Here is an 18,701-nt window from a genome sequence, read left to right as displayed (position 1 = left end):
ATGTGTATCTAGGTCTCCGTACTTCTCATTAAGAGCAAATATATCTTTTCTATAGATAAAATAGATATCAGTGATGAGGAAAAAATAAAAATAGGAAGAAATGCAAATAAATAAGTTCATTTTACTAAATGACAAATAAAAAAATATTTTATTTTTTAATGACAAATAGGAAATTTTCTTAAGCAAAAATGCATGCAATCTGGAGGGAGCCCTGCCTCGGGCTTGTAGGACCTCTTTGGTTGGAACCTGGACAAGTATGCCTGGGCCTGGAGCAACTCTGGAGCTGTCTGGACCGCGTTGGGTTGTGACGTGGCTTCTTGCGAATTTTTTTTATATTTTTATATTGGAAAAAATCATGATTATTTCAAAATATTGTATATCTAGATTATTGTCACTCGTTGGATGAGTGATACCAAAATATCGCTCTTTCAACGGGTGACAACTAAAAAAGATAAAAGGTGTCGACCGTTCAACGAGCGACACCTTTAAAAAAAAAATCAAAAAATATTACGTTCTATTACTCTAAAAATTCGAAACAATATCGAAATAGTTATAACAAATTTTGAAAAAATGTATGTCGTAGCGGATACTATGCTCTAGCTCCAAAAAGAATTCAGACAAAACTATGATTTGTATAATGAGAGAAAAAGACAAATTTTATTGTACGTAGTCTGACTACGTACAATGAATTGTCTTTTTTGTTTCTCATTGCACAAGTTACTGTTTGAGTTGATTTTTTTTAGAGATAGATTATAGAATTCTCTACAACATACTTTGTTTTTAGAATTTTTTATGATAATTTCGATATTATTTTGAATTTTAAGAGCAATGAAACATAATGTTTTTTGATTTTTTAAAGATGTTGCATGTTAAATAGGCGACATATTTATTTTTTTAAGTTATCGCCCGTTGTAAGGATGACATTTTAGTATCTTCTATCCAACAGACGATGGTAGCCTAAATATACAATATTTTTAAATGATTGTATATTTTTGCAAATATTAAAATATAAAAATAAAGAAAATTCGTTTTCTTGCCGGGGCCCTGGCGTACAAAATCGACCGCATGACTCATGAGAAGCTGGGCTTCACACAGGCCCAGGCTCCAAACAAACGCCACGAGATCACAGGCGCACAATTTTGCAACACATCTCAATCAACTCACAGACAGCTGACAGGCCCGGGCAGCGGAGCCAGGGTGCGAACCAAAGAGTCCCCCCTAGTGCCCGGCGCTTGCTGGTGACGGCTGAGACGGCGTCCCGGCGACATTTGGCAGCAGTGGGTTTGACCAGCGGAGCGGGGGCAGCGAGTGGTTGAGCGAGCCCAGCGTCGGGCTCGGTGTTTTTAGCTCAGGTTTGGTGGCCCGCAACTGCGGTTGTGTGCTGTTCCGCCGATGCAACCGACCCAATCATCCAGCAAAGCGCTCCGCGTCATCCGCACTCGTTTGTGGGCGGCAACCAAGGAAACGGGCCGACGGCGACGGGGTCGTCCCCTCGTGGGGCGTCACGCCGATGGAGGATGGTGACAGTGAATCGCCAAGCGTGGCGTGGTATTATTACTTGCTCCTAATGCAACGAGCAGTTCAGAGGAAATGGAAAACCCTCAAGCAAAGCACGATGGTACACTGGTACGGGCAGCGGTTGATTACCATCTACGACCTCCTACACCGTAAGTTTACTTACGATTCGTATAAAACTTGTGTATGTTTAGTTGCTTGAACGGCCTTGTCCAAATGCTAGGATCGCAACGGAGATTTTCAACACGAGCACTCTGTGCTGTTTTTTAAGTAAGTACAAGCAGAATGCGTAGAATTCATGCATACCCACATATATTTATATGGGTGCGTTCTAAGTCTAAACGAGATTAGATGTATTATGGTTACATCCTCTCACTATTAAAAATATATACTTATATATACTGTTCCTCTCGACATTTAAATAAAAAAGCACATGTACCAGCTGTAAATACTCCCCAACCTCACGGCCTCTTCCTCGACTCCATTTCGCGGTACAGAAAAGCTGCAACCGTGAAACCCAACTGGATCAGCGAGAAGAAAAAGAGATGGGAAAAAAGAAATAAATGAATAATATGAATGACATAATTCATTTTCTCGATTTAATAATATCTTCATCTCAAAAAAAGATTTAATAATACTTATCTCGCTTCTGTTGGCTGGCTCCGACTTTTCTTCCCTCGTCACTGCCCGGTCCCCGCTGCTAGTAGCCTTCACGACTAAATCCACCACCACTCCCGCACCTCACCTCCCTCCTATGCGCGCTGGGCTCCTCCGCGGCTCCACCAAACCCTAATCATTCGGGCGCCACCGCCCCGCCCGCCTCGATCCGCTCAAGCGGCCGGCCGCCGAGGCGCGGGAGTTGCGCTTGTGCGCGAAGAGTGGGCCCGTCCCGGCGCGGTGGGCCCGTCCCCGAGGCGGCGCGAGGGAGACGAGGTGGGTTTCTGCGGGCGATGGGACGGGGGCTGGCGGCGGGAGCGTCGCGGGCGGGGTCGTGAATGGGAGCGCCTGCGGGCTGCGGCTGCGGGCTGTGCACATGGAGGCCGGGGCTCCGCACCGCGGCGGGCGCGGGAGGGTGCTTTGGCTCGTGAGCGTTGAGGTGAGCTGATGCTTCGATCCGGTGTGGGTTTGGTTGGCGGGCGCGGGAGTGGAGTGTCAGGGTTGGTGGATTTGGGGGCGAAATGGTCGGGGAATTCCGGGGGTTGGAGCCTACTTTAGGCGGATTTGGTATGGATTGATGTGTATCTCGTGTTCTGGACGGTGATTTGAGATATTTGGCTTGCTGCTGCGTAGGGTTGTACTGTTTTGCTGCACATTTTTTGGGACAATGAATGTTTTGTTCGGAGCTATTTTTGGATGTTTGGGTCGCAACAAAACTATGGAAGTGGTTAGATCAAAATTTGATCGTTTCGTTGGACTTCTTGATGTTTGCTCTCTTAATTTTGCGAATAATTTGGGTTCTTATAGGTTGCATTCCTGTGCCATGGAAAGGTTATGCACTTACGTATTGATCTTGATGGTTTTCTTTCATCTTTTTCTCGTGCTGCAGATTTTGTTGATTCTAGTCTGGACTCAAGGAGCTGGTGCCGATTTGGGTGAAAGCAAGGCATTGCTTCCACAAGATGCGGAAGCTGGGGAAAAGGATGTTTACCTTAGCCACTCCTGCATCCATGACGAGATACTACATCAGCGGCAAAGAGCTGGGCGGAAAGAATACTCTGTCATGCCACAAGTCTACCATGAGTCTCGAGAGAAAGCGGAGCATGTAAGAGGACGACACTTGTTGGGTGTGTCGCCTTGGCGTGCTCTACAGAGGAATGTCAAGAAGCCAATACGCATATACCTCAATTATGATGCTGTTGGGCACTCGCCTGACCGGGATTGTAAAAATATTGGTGACATCGTGAAGGTCGGTTTGTTGCATTAGCTTCTCATTGCGTCAGCGGATGCTTTATTATCTAGGTAGTAGCATTGAATTTGTTGTTTCTGTTTGGTAGCTTGGCGAGCCTCCTGTACCATCAGCACCAGGAACACCTCTCTGTGATCCTCACGGCGACCCACCATTGGTGGGAGATTGCTGGTACAATTGCACCCTTGAGGACATAGCCGGGGAGGACAAGAAGCAACGGCTTCGGAAGGTGCAGTTCTTGTACATTTGGTTGTCTCTCTCTGTGACTTACGTTAAAAACACACCAAACGAACTCAATTGTCATAGAAGATGTAAGTACTATGCCCATGTGTTGCTCACTTTTGTTTTGTATGTTGAATCGAGTCATTGCATAGGCTCTGGGACAAACAGTACAGTGGTTTAGAAAAGCTCTAGCTGTTGAACCTGTCAAGGGGAACCTGCGGCTTAGTGGGTACTCAGCTTGTGGTCAGGATGGAGGTGTACAGCTCCCTCATGCATATGTTGAAGGTAATTTACCATTATGGCGAATCATTTTCTCTGTCTTGTCTGCTGATTGCCTGATTGTATATTGTCATATGAATCTGTCTTGAATTGCAGATGGTGTTGCTAACGCTGATTTAGTCCTCTTAGTAACAACTAGACCGACAACAGGTAACACCCTTGCATGGGCTGTGGCCTGCGAACGTGACCAGTGGGGTCGGGCCATTGCAGGTTTGTCAACTCCCTCACACTTGCATACAAACATTCTCATGTGGGGGGAATTTGTAATGTTTTTCTGACCTAACATACGCGTCCTTTGCTTTTAGGACATGTTAATGTTGCCCCTCGTCATTTGACGGCTGAAGCAGAAACACTACTTTCGGCCACTTTGGTACATGAGGTCATGCATGTTCTAGGCTTTGATCCTCATGCCTTCACACATTTTCGTGATGAAAGGAAAAGGAGGCGTGGTCAGGTATAATGTCTTTTCTAACTGTGTTCTTCTGAATTCTGTTGCATTAACTCCTGCTTAATAGGGACTCTAATTCTCAGAACCTCAGCTTATTATTTTAATATGCAACATTTAAATCTGCTTTAAAGATTTATTTGGCTAAATTGATGGGCAACATCAGGTTTGTCCACTCGTTGAATAGGCTATTTGGCAGTTACCATGAGCCTAATATGAGAGCTTATAGGATAAACCTGAGAAAGGCTAAATAGACTCCAAAGTTTACAATTGCTTATAAGTTGGAGACATGGAGTTAGGTGAACAACTTTTGGGTCTCATATGGAAATAATCGAGCCTGTTGGGTGTTTATGCTATCCCTCATGACATGGCTTATAAGATAATTATAAGCAGGGTGAGAAAGTCCTGTAAGCTTCTGTCACATATTGGGCAACCATCTTGCCTGGAAAATCCATGCGTTTATGGTAAAATGTTTGCCATTACTGCAATTCAATATTTTTTAATGCTCTGACTTTGACAACATGACTTCAATACTTCTGCTAAACCTTGTTTGCGTGTGATTGGGTAACAGCTAACTCATCTTTTTTTAAGAAAAAAGAAAAACTGGTGCAATATGTTCTTGTACTTTTTATGGGCAAAAAGAAAAAAAATCCATGCAATGTGGCATGCTTGGCTTACCTCTAGGGACAAACTCTGTGAAGGATGGCCTGGTTCCTGAGGGACAGAGCTTTGGGAAATAGTACACGTCACCACAGCTTGTTCCATAGCAATGCATCACTAAGCAGTTAACTAATTTGCTTCTCATGGCTCTACTAGAAATATTTACTCTATTCACTGATTAATTAGTTGCAGAGCCTGAAATTATGTTGAAATACTTTCTTTATCCTTTTCTCATGATAGTGTATCCCCCTCTTCTCAATCTATGTATCTTTATTCCTTCAGGTTACTGTTCAGTCATTCGACGAAAAGCTTGGGAGAATGGTTACCCGTGTTGTGCTACCTCGAGTTGTCATGCACTCGAGGCATCATTACGGAGTAAGTTAAAACTAAATATCTGCGAACTATTTTAAATCTTATGGGTCATTGTTGTGACTGCGGTTGTTTGGCATTTTCACGGTCTTTACTTAGAAAAACTATCTTATATAAATTAATCAATCTGTTGTTATGTTCAGGCATTTTCCCAAAACTTCACTGGGTTGGAATTGGAAGATGGGGGAGGCAGAGGTACCTCAGGTACATACATAACCTGGGTCATATGTTTGATTATATGTCATTTTTTATTATATGTCTGTACAATGCAAGTTTCGGTACACATTTAATTGTTTATTGACATTTGACATACTATTAGGTTCGCATTGGGAGAAAAGACTCTTAATGAATGAGATCATGACTGGGTCAGTGGATACAAGATCGGTAGTTTCAAAAATGACTTTAGCATTATTGGAGGACAGTGGATGGTACCAAGCTAATTATAGCATGGCTGAGCATTTAGATTGGGGTCGGAATCAGGGAACAGAGTTTGTTATCTCTCCTTGCAATTCGTGGAAAGGGGCATACCATTGCAACACAACTCAGCTATCAGGATGCACCTACAATAGGGAGGCAGAAGGTTACTGCCCTATAGTAAGCTATAGTGGGGACTTGCCCAAATGGGCTCAATATTTTCCTCAAGCTAATAAAGGTATGGCTTTAACATACCGTGATGATGTAGCATAGATCTTCTCTTTTCTGACAATGAATAGGATGCTGAATGATGTGGAAACTTCAAAGAGGTTTAAGCTTCCTGTTTGTCTGTTTCTTTTCTTAAAATCCCTACTAGTTTTGACATTCCTTTCTAGTTGAAATAAAAAAATAAAATAAAAAACTCATGATTGAACAATTGATTCTTCATTTGTTTGTTCTGTTGGAATTCTTTTAATGATTACGATCATTCAAGACAAATATTGTGCGTCTTTCAATATTCCATTTATAAATATTTTACAGATATTAGATATATCATACTATTAGTTATGGTAAAATGGGGCCTTCATAGACTCTATGCCAGCATTGAATAAAAGAAAATGAACTCGTCACATATGTAAATCTGGAAAAGTAGTTTCTGCAGAGGTATAAGCCATTGGCACAAAAAGGAAAAAAGTGACAAATAGCATATTCTACTTGCAAGGTTCTAAAAGACAATAATGTCGATCACCCACCTAGCAGCGATTTTTATGGCCTAACTAGCAATACGGTAACAGGTAGGGCACCTGTTCCTATTATATGGCCTAGTCAACCTGATTTTAGAACATTTCTTACTCGTGCACCCCGGTTGTAGAATTCCTACACCCAATGTTCCTTTTGTGATGTCTTCAGTCTTCATCCTTTCCGACCCACTTGTAATATCTTTTGATTAATTTCTGTATGTTAGCATGTTACACTTGTTGGCTTGCATATGATATATTTGGAATTCCATGTCTGCAGGTGGTCAGTCTTCATTAGCAGACTACTGCACATACTATATTGCATATTCCGATGGTTCATGCACTGATGTAAATAGTGCACGAGCGCCTGACAGAATGTTAGGTGAAGTGCGAGGAAGTAATTCGAGGTGAGGCTGTTGACAATAATACAGACATATGCTTTACTACATCCACAAGTTGCATCATAATTATAAATTTGTTAATGAGCAGGTGCATGGCCTCAACGCTAGTGCGAACTGGGTTTGTCCGTGGATCTATGACCCAGGGAAATGGCTGTTATCAGCATCGCTGCACAAACAACTCATTAGAGGTGAATATACTTCTTCGGATCAGTTTACACTGAGTTTGCTTTGCATTCTTGGGTCCCTGTTCTGTCTGGAGTTTCTTGTGCTGAGTTTTGTTTTTATTTCTTGCTAGAATGTCTTTATTATTTTGTATTGTTCATCATGATCACCATAAATATTTTTGTACAGCTTTAAGAATTTGGCGGTGCTTCTTGAAGATCACCCTTTCAACACTTCAATTAGTTTTTTAAAATTTTTAATGGCATCCTTTTACTTTTTCGTATATAGAGTGCATCACAATATACTGTTGTCAAAGTTGGATATGCTTCCTAACGCTTTTCTAAAGATTGCCTTGTGCTGTGTTTGGAATTCATACTGTTTAGGTTGCTGTTGATGGGATCTGGAAGTCATGTCCACAATCCGGTGGGCCTGTTCAGTTTCCAGGGTTCAATGGTGAGTGCTATTACCTTAAGGTGTCACATCAAATTGACTTTTTTCTTACACAAGTTAATTTTGTGCTTAAGGGGAATTAATTTGCCCCGCATATCATGAGTTGTGCAACACTGTACCAGTCCCAGTGAGTGGCCAGTGTCCCAAGTCTTGCAGTTTTAACGGTGACTGCATTGATGGAACCTGTCACTGCTTCCCTGGGTTTCATGGTCATGACTGCAGCAGAAGTGAGTATATGCTGTCTCTCGGTTTCTATTCACCCGACAGTCACATTGGATGTCATTTTTTAATCTAATTCTCATCTCTTTTCTTTTTTTGCAAATTGCAACTTTTCTAATGTTGCAACATTCCTGTTCCTAAAAAGATGTTATTCAGGCATTGACAACGTTTCAATACACACAGTCCTGTTTATTATTGTTATAATTATATGTTAATAAAAATTATATAATGGTATGGAAGTACTTTGATCACAAATAAAAAAAATATCATTTTCATGTGACAAAATTAATACTTGTGTGTACTTGAGTGGTCAAAGTTATCAACATTTGGCTGTAGACACTCCAGAGCTGCAACTATTTAGGGAAGGGGGGAGTGTCTTAAAAAGTGAGTGAGCTTAGATGATCAAGGGGTATTTTTATAGTTAAGCAATACCATCTGATATTAGTTTAGGTGAGAAGTGGCATGCATGTTTTTGTTGGTCTGCTTCAGGTGTATTGTCAATCAGGATGAAACAAATAGTATGAAAATTTCTACCATATTTATCGCTAGTATGAAGTACCTGTTCATGCAAAATTGCCATTATGAGTGTAGAGACCAGAACAGGACCGTGATGTTCGGAAACTGTTAAAAATTGCAGAGTCGTCTTTCCTCTGATGTATTGAAGTGTTCATTCTCTTATACCCCACAAATTCACTTAGTACTGTTGATGTGGTAAACAGGATCTTGCCCAGACAAGTGCAGTGGCCATGGTATATGCAAAGCTAATGGTACCTGTGAATGTCGAAGTGGATGGACTGGGATTGACTGCTCAACAGGTGAAACTTAACAAGTAGTTAACTACTGAATTTTCTACTATAAAATATTCACATCGATTGTTGGGTTAGATTCATGAGCTTTAAAAGCATTATGAAGTGTTTGACACTTGTCACATATTAGGTTAATGCATTTAAATTTTGTGATGAAAACATGCTTTATATCTTTGATGATTACTAACAATTGTTGCTCAGTTATTCATGTGAGCAAGAAGTAATATCATCCTTTCTTCTTATGCAGCGGTTTGTGACGAGCAATGTAGTTTGCATGGAGGGGTTTGTGATAATGGTAAATGTGAGTTTCGTTGTTCAGATTATGCGGGCTACACTTGTCAGAAGGGTTCTGCAATACTGCACAGCCTGTCAATGTGTCATGATGTACTTGTTAGAGATGCTGACGGGCAGCATTGCGCACCAAGTGAACTCAGCATACTACAACAACTTGAAGCTGTAGTTCTTGTGCCAAATTACAATAGGTTGATGCCAAGCGGGCGGACCTTCCTTAACTTCTTCAACAATGCCAATTGTGCAGCAGCTGCCAAGCGGCTGGCCTGCTGGGTAGCTTTCTTCGACCATTTCTCTAAGAATTCTATCATGATTTTTTGTTTTTTAAAATGTTTTAACTTAAGTTTGCAATTGTGTACTCATTTCAAGATTAGGCTGGTGCTGCTTGCTGCTTTAAACAGACAATAAATTCAAGATGCATCTCACCTTAAGTTGACCAATAAATGCCGTTTCAGATAAGATATATATAAAATAGATAGCAGCATTTACCTTTTGTTCACTACTGGTGCTATTTAAGTTCATTATTAGTCCACTTGTCCTTTCCCTTATTCTTTATTTAGTCCCATCAATAATGTCAGTTTTGTCATGTTAAGAACAAGTTGTTTTTCTAATATGGTTTAGGTATATTTATCATCTAGCAATGAATAACCTTGTCCTTATTGAACTCCTTGTTAACAGATTTCAATTCAACGGTGCGATGAGGATGGGGACAATAGGCTTCGGGTATGCTACTCTGCATGTGAATTGTACAATATGGCATGTGGGGCAGGTCTTGATTGCTCGGACCAGACCCTTTTTAGCAAGAGGGAAGAAGAAGAGAAAGGTGTTCCTTGCACAGGATATGGCGAGAAGAAGTCTTTCTGGCTATAGCTTTTTTTTCTGAGCTTCTTCCTGTTGTCACCCTGGCAAAGCTCTGAGATTGTGTAAAGTATCATTGGCAATGTTCTACCCATATTCTTTTTCTCTCTTCTTTTTTTTATCCTTTTCATCCATTACTTCCCAATTGTAGGATACGGGAAGTAGAGGTCCATTTCACCTAGGCACCTGAAGATGGGTGCCTGGTGTATAAGCTGTGTTGGAGTGGGCTCTTTGTTAGAAGGTTAGTCTGACTGGAAGAGGAGAGCGGGAAGGTGGAGGTGGATGGTAGAATTTTCTTTTTCGTCGCATCAGAAATAGTGGAGGGAATGTATAGGTTAATGTGTGTTGTAATCCATGATCCATTCTTAACAGAATCATTTCAATGAGAGCCCCTATGTTGTGTCTCTTATGTTCAGGTGTTGGTCAGATGTTCATATTCGTACATACATGATTTCAGTACGGTGGCGTAACTTTCCTTGTGGGGTCGATTCACAAAGAAACAACGTCTTGCTGCCGTTTTCTTGTAATAGATTTTTCGTAAGGGTATGGTTGCTGGTGGTTTTGTGATTACGTGTGAGTTTGCATTTTTCTGTTGTTTGTGGAAGGCTGAAAGCTGATAGTTGTTTGACTGATGTGCAATTGACCTATATTTTCACATCTCGTGGTGATGATAAGCAGCAGTAACCAGCGCATAGAACTCGCGAACTGAATCCTAATCAGCTTGCATGCCTCTTCAGTAAGCATTGAATTTATTTGACTCCGTTTGAGTCTAGATATGCCATGGTCTGATGGTCGCATACCGGCATGGTGGAGTCGACTGGCCTCTTCGCCACGGCTGGAGCGGGTAGGTTCACTCCACTAAACGTCTGACGGCAAGAAGTCGGGGAGACGGTGCTTATTGGCTGCGCAGATGCATGCTTTGGCCACGTAAAAGAAGCTTATATCACGAATCGGATATGCTTAAAAGAGATTGAGCATGTATAATACTTGATTTCTTGGAGGATATCGAGTTGTTCGTATCGAAGGTACAATATTGATTCGTAGATTTCTGTTGTGCAGTGGTGTGTTAACTTTTTTTATAATGAAAACTTTATTGGTTCTTATCTTTACATCAAAAATACAATGGCACATGAGTTTATTCTCGATCTCTATATAGCATAGATGCACATGATGAAACAAAATAAGAAAACAAAAACTAGGATGTATAAAACTATTTTAAAGAAGAGGAAAAAGATCCTATACAATAGATGGTCATCCAAACTAGATAAAGAGCTTTTTAATCACCGCTCCAACTACATCATCTCGCGATGCCTTTGCCGTTATAGTACAGACTACATAGACTACATACAGAGCTAATACGTATAAATATAAATAACCTACATAGAAGAATAGTTTTTTCTCTTATTAAACATAATATTATTTATACATAGTCATTATGATAAAAAAAATAGCTATTACTAGTACTTTGGCTTCCCATTAACTAAGGCCGTGAAGCCCATGTTCAAACATGTTCGAAGCACTGCACGGTGGATGAAAGTTTGAAAGACATCTGATAAACCATGTAGATTGGACAAAAGGACAATAAAAAAGAGGTGCTTAAGAGGTGTTTGGATGAGAGAAACAGAAATGTTTTCGGGCGTTTCTGGAGAATCGCTAACAGACGGCTCTGGACGGAAAATCGGCTGAATCATTTCTGTTTTTTCAACTTAGGCAGTGAGTTTCGCATGAGAAACAGTCGCTGTAGAATGGACCTCCCCCTCGAGTTCGGTTGCAACTACCCACCTATGCCACTAACTTATCCAACCGTCGCCCGAACGCGTCACACGCTGGCGCCGCCCGTCCGTGCTTGCTTGCGCCAGTGCCGCAGCCAGTTAATGCTTGCTTGCTTGCGCCACCGCTCATCTGTCTGGATGCCCGCGTTGGGGCGGAAATCAGAGCCGGCCACCGGAAGCACGTGCGGCCATGGTAGCAACCTAGCTAGGGGAAGGAGCTAGAGGGGAGTATCTAGAGGAAGAAGAAGTCTAGAGGTAGAAGATGAGCACTACAGAGAGAAAAGAACAGCAGAGAAAGATGCTAATGTCTCCTTTTTTACCTGTGGATGGCCCAGCCAGCCCATTCTAGGGGCGGCGCCCGCCCAGCCAGGCTCGTGCTAGGATCCATGAAACGTCATGGTCGACAAGATGATGGTGATCAGACCGGCGCAGCACCCATGCCGTGAAGCATGTCCTCCACCTTTTAGAGATGCACATGCTTCACCATATAACAAGATTGGTAACGAGAAGGGGTAAATAGGTGCCCAATAAATTTCTTATAAAATCGATAATTTTTTTTCTATTTGGATTATTTGGATCACACAACGTACTTTAAAACTCAACCAAAAGTAAAAATAAAGAAAAATTTTAATAAAAGAAAATTAATATAACACGACTTCACGAATGGTATATGAATCATATGTTCCATTTAAGATCAATCTATATGTCTTAACACTCGAAAGATCACAACTTACAAAGAAACAAGAAAAAATAAACACCGATCAACGAAACTCTTTAAGTTGATTGCTTAGAGGCAAAGGAATTCAAGAGCCCATCACACAAACGTGTGTATGCGAATTTTATGCTTCTAGCAACAAGAAAAATGACTTCATAAGGTGTTGAAATTTCAGCAAAAAATCCAAAACAAAAATCAAAACTAGAAACCGAAAAACTTACAAACTTGCAAGAAAACCAATAGAGAAAAATTAGAAGGAGGAGAATTCAAGTATATGCAAAAATATAAATTTTATTACTCAAAGAGATCAACTCTATTTGAGACAGATTTATCTCTCAAAACTCTCACATATTACATAGACTAATCACTCATTCTTCTCTCCTCTAAATTCCTAACTCTAAGCTCTCAAATAGGTGGCACAATGAGGCTGAAGTGGTTGGTTCAAACTCTCTCATAACTATACCCCTCTATTTATAGGCTTAGAAAATTTGATCACTAAAATACCACTCTTTTATAGTACACTTCTACCTGCCACCGATGACATCTTAGTCTATTTTTTTCTCTATTCGATCGCGACACCTTTACGACTTAGCTTCGTCTCGATGCAAGCTTCACGATGGTGCTACATACTCTTCCAGTCTTCCCACGGTTTTGAGGCCAAACCATGAAACTGCCTTCACGCTTCTCAAAACGTGACTCGCCGTCTTGCTTACACATTAAACAAGCGCTTCGATGCCGACACGTGTACTCCGTCATGCGATCCTGACCGCCGGCAAGTCTCTCCAGCTTTAGATACCTTAGACCGCCTTGTCACTTGCACCGGCATCTCCTTCGCTTGACTTTGTCAACACGCCATCTCCATCCGCCTTCCATGCTCTGCTTGACCTCCACGTATTCAGCTATAATCACTCTTGACTCCACTCGGCCTCCTTGATCGTCCAGCACCAAGCACTCCGCTTGGCCCCGATCATCCCACCGTCGACCATCAAGTTGCATCCATCACCTGCACATCATGAGACAAACAAACACATATCTTCAACTCTAATTCCAGTTAGTCCATAATCAATATGCTCAAATAAAATCTCAAATCAATTCAAATCACATCAAAGCTCATGCAAAATCGAATATCATTAAGCCAAATAAATACCAATATCAATCACTCATCACATATAAATTAAGATATATTTCAACTTGGTTTGTCATTCACCATGAACTTATCTCCTAATCACCTGCACATTCAAAGATAGGGCTAGCACAAGGGATTGATTCATCAAAGGTCACATCACAAGACTCCATAATAGAGTTAGTGTCAAGATTAAAGAACCTATAAGAATGACAATGAAGAGAATACCTCAAGAAAATGCTATCGAAAGAACACGACTTGAACTTATCAAGATTGCCACGCTTTAAGATGAAGCACCGACACCCAAAAACTCTCAAATGCGAAACCTTCGGCTTCCTCCCAAAATGCAACTCATAAGAAGTTTAATTCAAGATCGAGCGTAAGAAAATTCGATTGGAGATGTACCACGCCATGCTAATGGCCTTAGCCCAAAACTTCATAGGAGTCCTATGCTTATCGAGCATCGTCCTAGCTATCTCCACCAAAGTGTGATTCTTTCTTTCAACCATGCTATTCTGCTGAGGAACACATGTGGCAGAAAATTGATGCTCAATGCCATGCTCAAGACAGAAAGTATAAAAAAGATAGTTCTTGAACTTGGTGTCATTATCACTGCGAATTGCTTTCAATGCACCAGGGAGTTCTTTGAACAATCTCAAAGCCAAACTTTGAAAGTGCGAAAATACTTCGTCCTTGCTCACAAGAAAGAAAACCCAAGAATAGTGAGAGAAATCATTAACAATGATAAGTACATACCCCTTTTTACCCGTCGAACGAACCCAGAAACGACCAATAGTGTCCACATAGAGAAGTTCTCCTGGTCGTTCAGTCTCATCACTAGATTGACTGGTGGGTAAGAGGCGATAACTATCTTGCCATGCCGACATGGAGCACAAACGAGGTTCTTCTCAAACTTGAGTTTTGACAATCCTTGGATTAAGCCTAGGGTACTCAAACGAGTAAACAAGTCAAAGCTCATATGCCCTAGTCTCCTATGCCACATCCAAAGCTCAAAACAAGGTTGAGCAATCAAACAACGAGAAGAACCAAAGGATTTAGAAAAATCAGCTCCAAAAACTCTCCAAATTCTGGAAATTCGGCAAATCAAAGCACTTGAAGTATCACATTTGAAACACACTTTCATGTCCTTATCCAGCAACTGAGATACAGAAAGCAAATTGTATCCTAGATGCTCCACCAAAGCCACATCCTTGAGAGTAAAACTCTCATTCACCCTAAACATACCTTTGGCTTTCACCATCCAATTTTGATCATTCTCGAAAGTGATGTACTCGTACTGCTTCGTTGGGGTGAGGTTGGAGAACCGTGATATATCTTCGGTCATATGATGCGAACAACCGGAGTCAATGAGCCACTTGTTCTCCAGACCTCCGCTTGCCACCTACATACGGGAAGAGTAGTAGGTGGATGACTCAGTACTGGGGTTAGTCATAAACTTCTTGGGAATCCAGTACTGGATCATCCATCCTAAAGTAGTAAAAGCAGGTGCATACAAATCAATACTAGTACGCTAGGGGTGAGAACCACAAAGAGAAAAATATAGTCCGCCAAAGCGCTGGAACTCAAAGCCTCTTACATGTGGATCAAAACCATATGAGTCATGGTAAAATCCACGACGAGCACCACCTTTAGGAAAAGACTGAAAAGCACTAGAGACTCGTGAGTAGGAGAAAGCTCAGGCACAGAGGTGCGGTAAATGTCCCGAGTACTCCACTCCCATTCACGTTGCTCATCCCTTCTACGACGAAAGCAAAACCCAACCAAGTGACCCTCTCTCTAGCAGTAGGTGCAGTGGTAGCATCTCTTAGGAACTCAACTACCAGTCACTCTAGGCTCTATCACAGGGGCTCTCATATGAGACTGTGAAGCCCTCTTGGGTTGTGGTGCAGGCTTCTTCTTGGTAGGCTGTGGTGTGGGTTTCTTCTTGTTGAGTTGTGTTGTGGTATTGATTTTAGATTTCTCAGCTTCTAGAGTAGTAGATGTGGTGAAAACAGTCTTACTCTTCCCATTGTAAGTCTCCCTCTCAAAACCCAACCCAAGAGCTAAACTCACCTTATCAGCACGCATCTTGGTCTTGGGCAAGATCAAATTTATTTTACCCTTGCCTTCTGAGCATTTCTCCACTAGAGAAAGGAGATACTCATTCTCGCATAAAAACTTCTCAACTTGCCCTCTAACCTAGTTGACTTTGTCCTGAAAGATGATGCAGGTGGGATAATTCGGCTGCACATCCTTCGAACTCCCAGCATTCTCCAATCTAGATTTCAACTCCTTGCTGCACACTACTTTCAGTTCAACATCCTTTGCAAGCAAAAGGAATTCATGCAGACGCCTAAGAGAGGGATCTAGACTCCTCCTCAAAGAGCTTCTTCTCAGCAGTCTTAAGTCAACTGGTAACTTGAGCATGCAAAGCCTGAAGCTCGACAAGTTCTATCATAACCACCAAACAACTCTCACACTCGTCATCATCACGTCTAGACCTAAGCAATGCAAGCTAAGAAGAAATAGACTCATACTTAGGCTAAGATCTTTCAACTCACGCACAACTTTCTTAAGTAACATATCCTGGCTAACGAGAGCATCATTCAAGGTATCGACTTGGGTGGAAAGTTGGTCATCAGAAGGTAATACCTCGGAGGGATCAAGCTCGGGGTCGCTGTCGTTGTTGTCGTCCGCCATGAAGCAGAGGCCGCGCGAGGTCCTTGGCCTTCTTCTTGCTCTTCATTTGCGGTTCATCCTCCTCGGAGCTCTCCTCTTCGCTTAAAGAGGTGTTGATGTTGCTGAGAGCTACCACAAACTCCCTAGAAGCCGCCTTCTTGGTCATCTTATCGCGGTTCTTCTTGAAGAAGGGTTTCTTGTTCTTCTTCTTATGCTTGTCATAGTCATGATCGTGGTCTTCCTTCTTCTTGAGCTTGGGGCAGTCCGTCTTGAAGTGGATGGTGTAACCACACTCAAAGTAGGCACGGGAACTACCCCTCCTCCGATCTCGGTGGTTGTTGTAGAAGCGGGTGAATTGCTTCACAATCAGTGCAAGATCCTCAGCATCAAGCACATCCACTTGCTACTCTGTGATAGAGATCAAGGAAGACAAAGCAAATCCACCAGATAAAGTGTTAGCACAAGAAACACCAACTCAAATTGGTTGCCACCACTAGGTTTGGAAACCAACACCATATTCTGAGACAGAGGGTTTCCGAGACCAATCCGAGCCACCTTGGCTATCTCGATGGACTTGAGCTTGTTGAAGAGTTCATCATAAGTTAACGTGTCGTAACTTGATGACTCTTCGATGTTCGAGATCTTCACTTCACATATGCTACGATCCAGAGCATAGAGAAGCTTGATCGCTCTCTTGTGGTCAGAATAGGGCAAAACACTAGTTGATCGAAGATCGTTAACGATTCCATCAAAGCGAGCAAACATGACATCCAAAGACTCTCCGGAGCTTTGCACAGATATTTGATATTCTTGGTTGTATATGCTTTGGTGTCTGCCCTTAATCTGATTAGTGCCTTCATGAAAGACACTCAGGGTAGTTCAGATTTCCTAGGCAGTACGGAGGGGCTGAACCTTGTCAAACTCATTCTGACTCAGGCTTGTGAATAAAATATTTCTAGCCTTATTGTTAGCCTCATACTGTTCGATTTGAACCTGAGTCGTACGAGCAACAAGGATCTCATAGTTGGAATCAACTACCTCCCAAATTGCACTTCCATGTCTTAAGAGATAAGCCTCCATGAGCACCTTCCAGTACGAAAAAATCACGACCATCAAACAGCAGAATCTTCCCACTTCTCTCTATATCGTCTATGGATCACAAAGCTAGTTAAGATCAACAAGTGATTAAATCAGCTCTGATACTAATGGTAGGAATGAGATTGATGACTAGAGGGGGTGAATAGGCACCTCAACAAATTTCTTGCGAAATTGATGGTCTTCTCGTATTTGGATCACCCAACGCACCTCAAAACTCAAGCGGGAGCAAAAAGAAACAGAAGTTTTAACAAGAGAAAATAGAGAAAACACGATTCTATGGATGGTATATGAACCGTAGGTTCCAGTTAAGATCAATCCATGTGTCTTAGCTCTTGAAAGATCATAACTTGCAAAGAAACAAGAAAAGATGAACACCGAGCAACAAAACTCTCAGAGTTGATTGTCTAGAAGCAAGGGAATTCAAGATCCTATCACATAAGCGTGTGTATATGAATTTTATGCCTCTAGCAACAAGAAAAATGACGTCACAAGGTGCTGAAATTTCAAGCAAAAAATCCAAAACGAAAATCAAAACCGGAAACCAAAAAACTTGCAACTTACAAGGAAACTAATGAAGGGAGACTAGAAGGAGGGGAATTCAAGCATATGCAAAAATATAAACTTCATTACTCAAAGAGGTTAGCCCTATTTTAAACGAATTACAAAGACTTATCTCTCAAAACTCTCACATATTATATAGGCTAAGCACTCATCATTCTCTTGTATAAAACCCTAACTTTAAGCTCTCAAATGGGTAGCACAAGGGAGCTCAAGTGCATAGTTCAAACTTTCTCATAGCCATACCCCTCTATTTATAGGCCTAGAGAACTTGACCCCTAAGTTTCCTAGCTTTTTCTCAAAATACTAATCTCTTATAGTATACTCCTACTTACCACCGATGGTATTTTAGTTTATTTTCTTCTCTATTCATCGTATGACCGCGGCATCTTCACGACTTAGCTTCACCTCGATGCAAGCTTCACGATGGTGCTACGTACCCTTCCAGTCTTCCCACGGTTTTGAGGCCAAACCGCGAAACCACATGCACGCTTCTCAAAACGTGACTCGACGACTTGCTTACACCTTAAGCAAGCGCTTCGATGTCGATGCGTGTACTCCGTCATGCGATCCTGACCGTCGACAAGTCTCTCCCGCTCCCGATCCCTCTGACTGCCTTGTCACTTGCACCGGCATCCCCTTCGCTTGACTTTGTCAACACGCCATCTCCATCCGCCTTCCATGCTCCGCTTGACCTTTTACATGTTTAACTAGAATCACTATTGACTCCGCCCGACCTCCTTGATCATCTGGCACCAAGTACTTCGCTTGGCCTTGATCGTCCCACTATCGACCGTCAAGTTCCATCCATCACCTGCACACCATGAGACAAGCAAATATATATCTTTAACTTTGATTCTAGTTAGTCCATAATCAATATTCTCAAATGAAATCCCAAATCAATTCAAATCACATCACAACTCATTCAAAACCGAAGATCATCAAGACCAATAAATACCAATATTAATCACTCATCATAAGTAAACCAAGACACATTTCAACTTGATTTCTCATTCGTCGTG

The 18,701-nt window shown here is 41.7% G+C and overlaps 1 protein-coding gene across 3 annotated transcripts; it reads left to right on the top strand.

Annotated features, from left to right (window-relative positions):
• The first annotated feature begins 2,206 nt into the window (after positions 1-2,206).
• LOC133915519 (uncharacterized) lies at positions 2,207-10,143 on the top strand. Of its 3 annotated transcripts, XR_009909346.1 has the most exons (17): positions 2,207-2,611; positions 3,062-3,421; positions 3,510-3,650; positions 3,796-3,928; positions 4,019-4,132; positions 4,228-4,376; positions 5,310-5,402; positions 5,540-5,600; positions 5,716-6,048; positions 6,828-6,954; positions 7,037-7,136; positions 7,494-7,563; positions 7,635-7,787; positions 8,499-8,594; positions 8,833-9,149; positions 9,555-9,799; positions 9,886-10,143. XR_009909346.1 is itself a non-coding variant. In XM_062358707.1 (16 exons), exons 1-16 carry the CDS (start codon positions 2,549-2,551, stop codon positions 9,744-9,746), a joined length of 2,502 nt encoding a protein of 833 aa, XP_062214691.1. In that variant the 5' UTR covers positions 2,207-2,548; the 3' UTR covers positions 9,747-10,143. The 3 variants fall into 3 exon arrangements, 2 of the variants coding, with proteins under 2 accessions (XP_062214691.1, XP_062214692.1); XM_062358707.1 differs by having other exon boundaries at positions 9,555-10,143; XM_062358708.1 differs by lacking the exon at positions 7,635-7,787 and having other exon boundaries at positions 9,555-10,143.
• The last annotated feature ends 8,558 nt before the right edge of the window (positions 10,144-18,701 follow it).

Source organism: Phragmites australis, chromosome 4 (genome assembly GCF_958298935.1).
Source record: "Phragmites australis chromosome 4, lpPhrAust1.1, whole genome shotgun sequence".
NCBI classification, from domain to species: Eukaryota; Viridiplantae; Streptophyta; class Magnoliopsida; order Poales; family Poaceae; genus Phragmites; species Phragmites australis.
The sequence above is the reverse complement of the archived record's forward strand: the minus strand, read 5'-3'. Positions and strand labels throughout refer to the sequence as shown.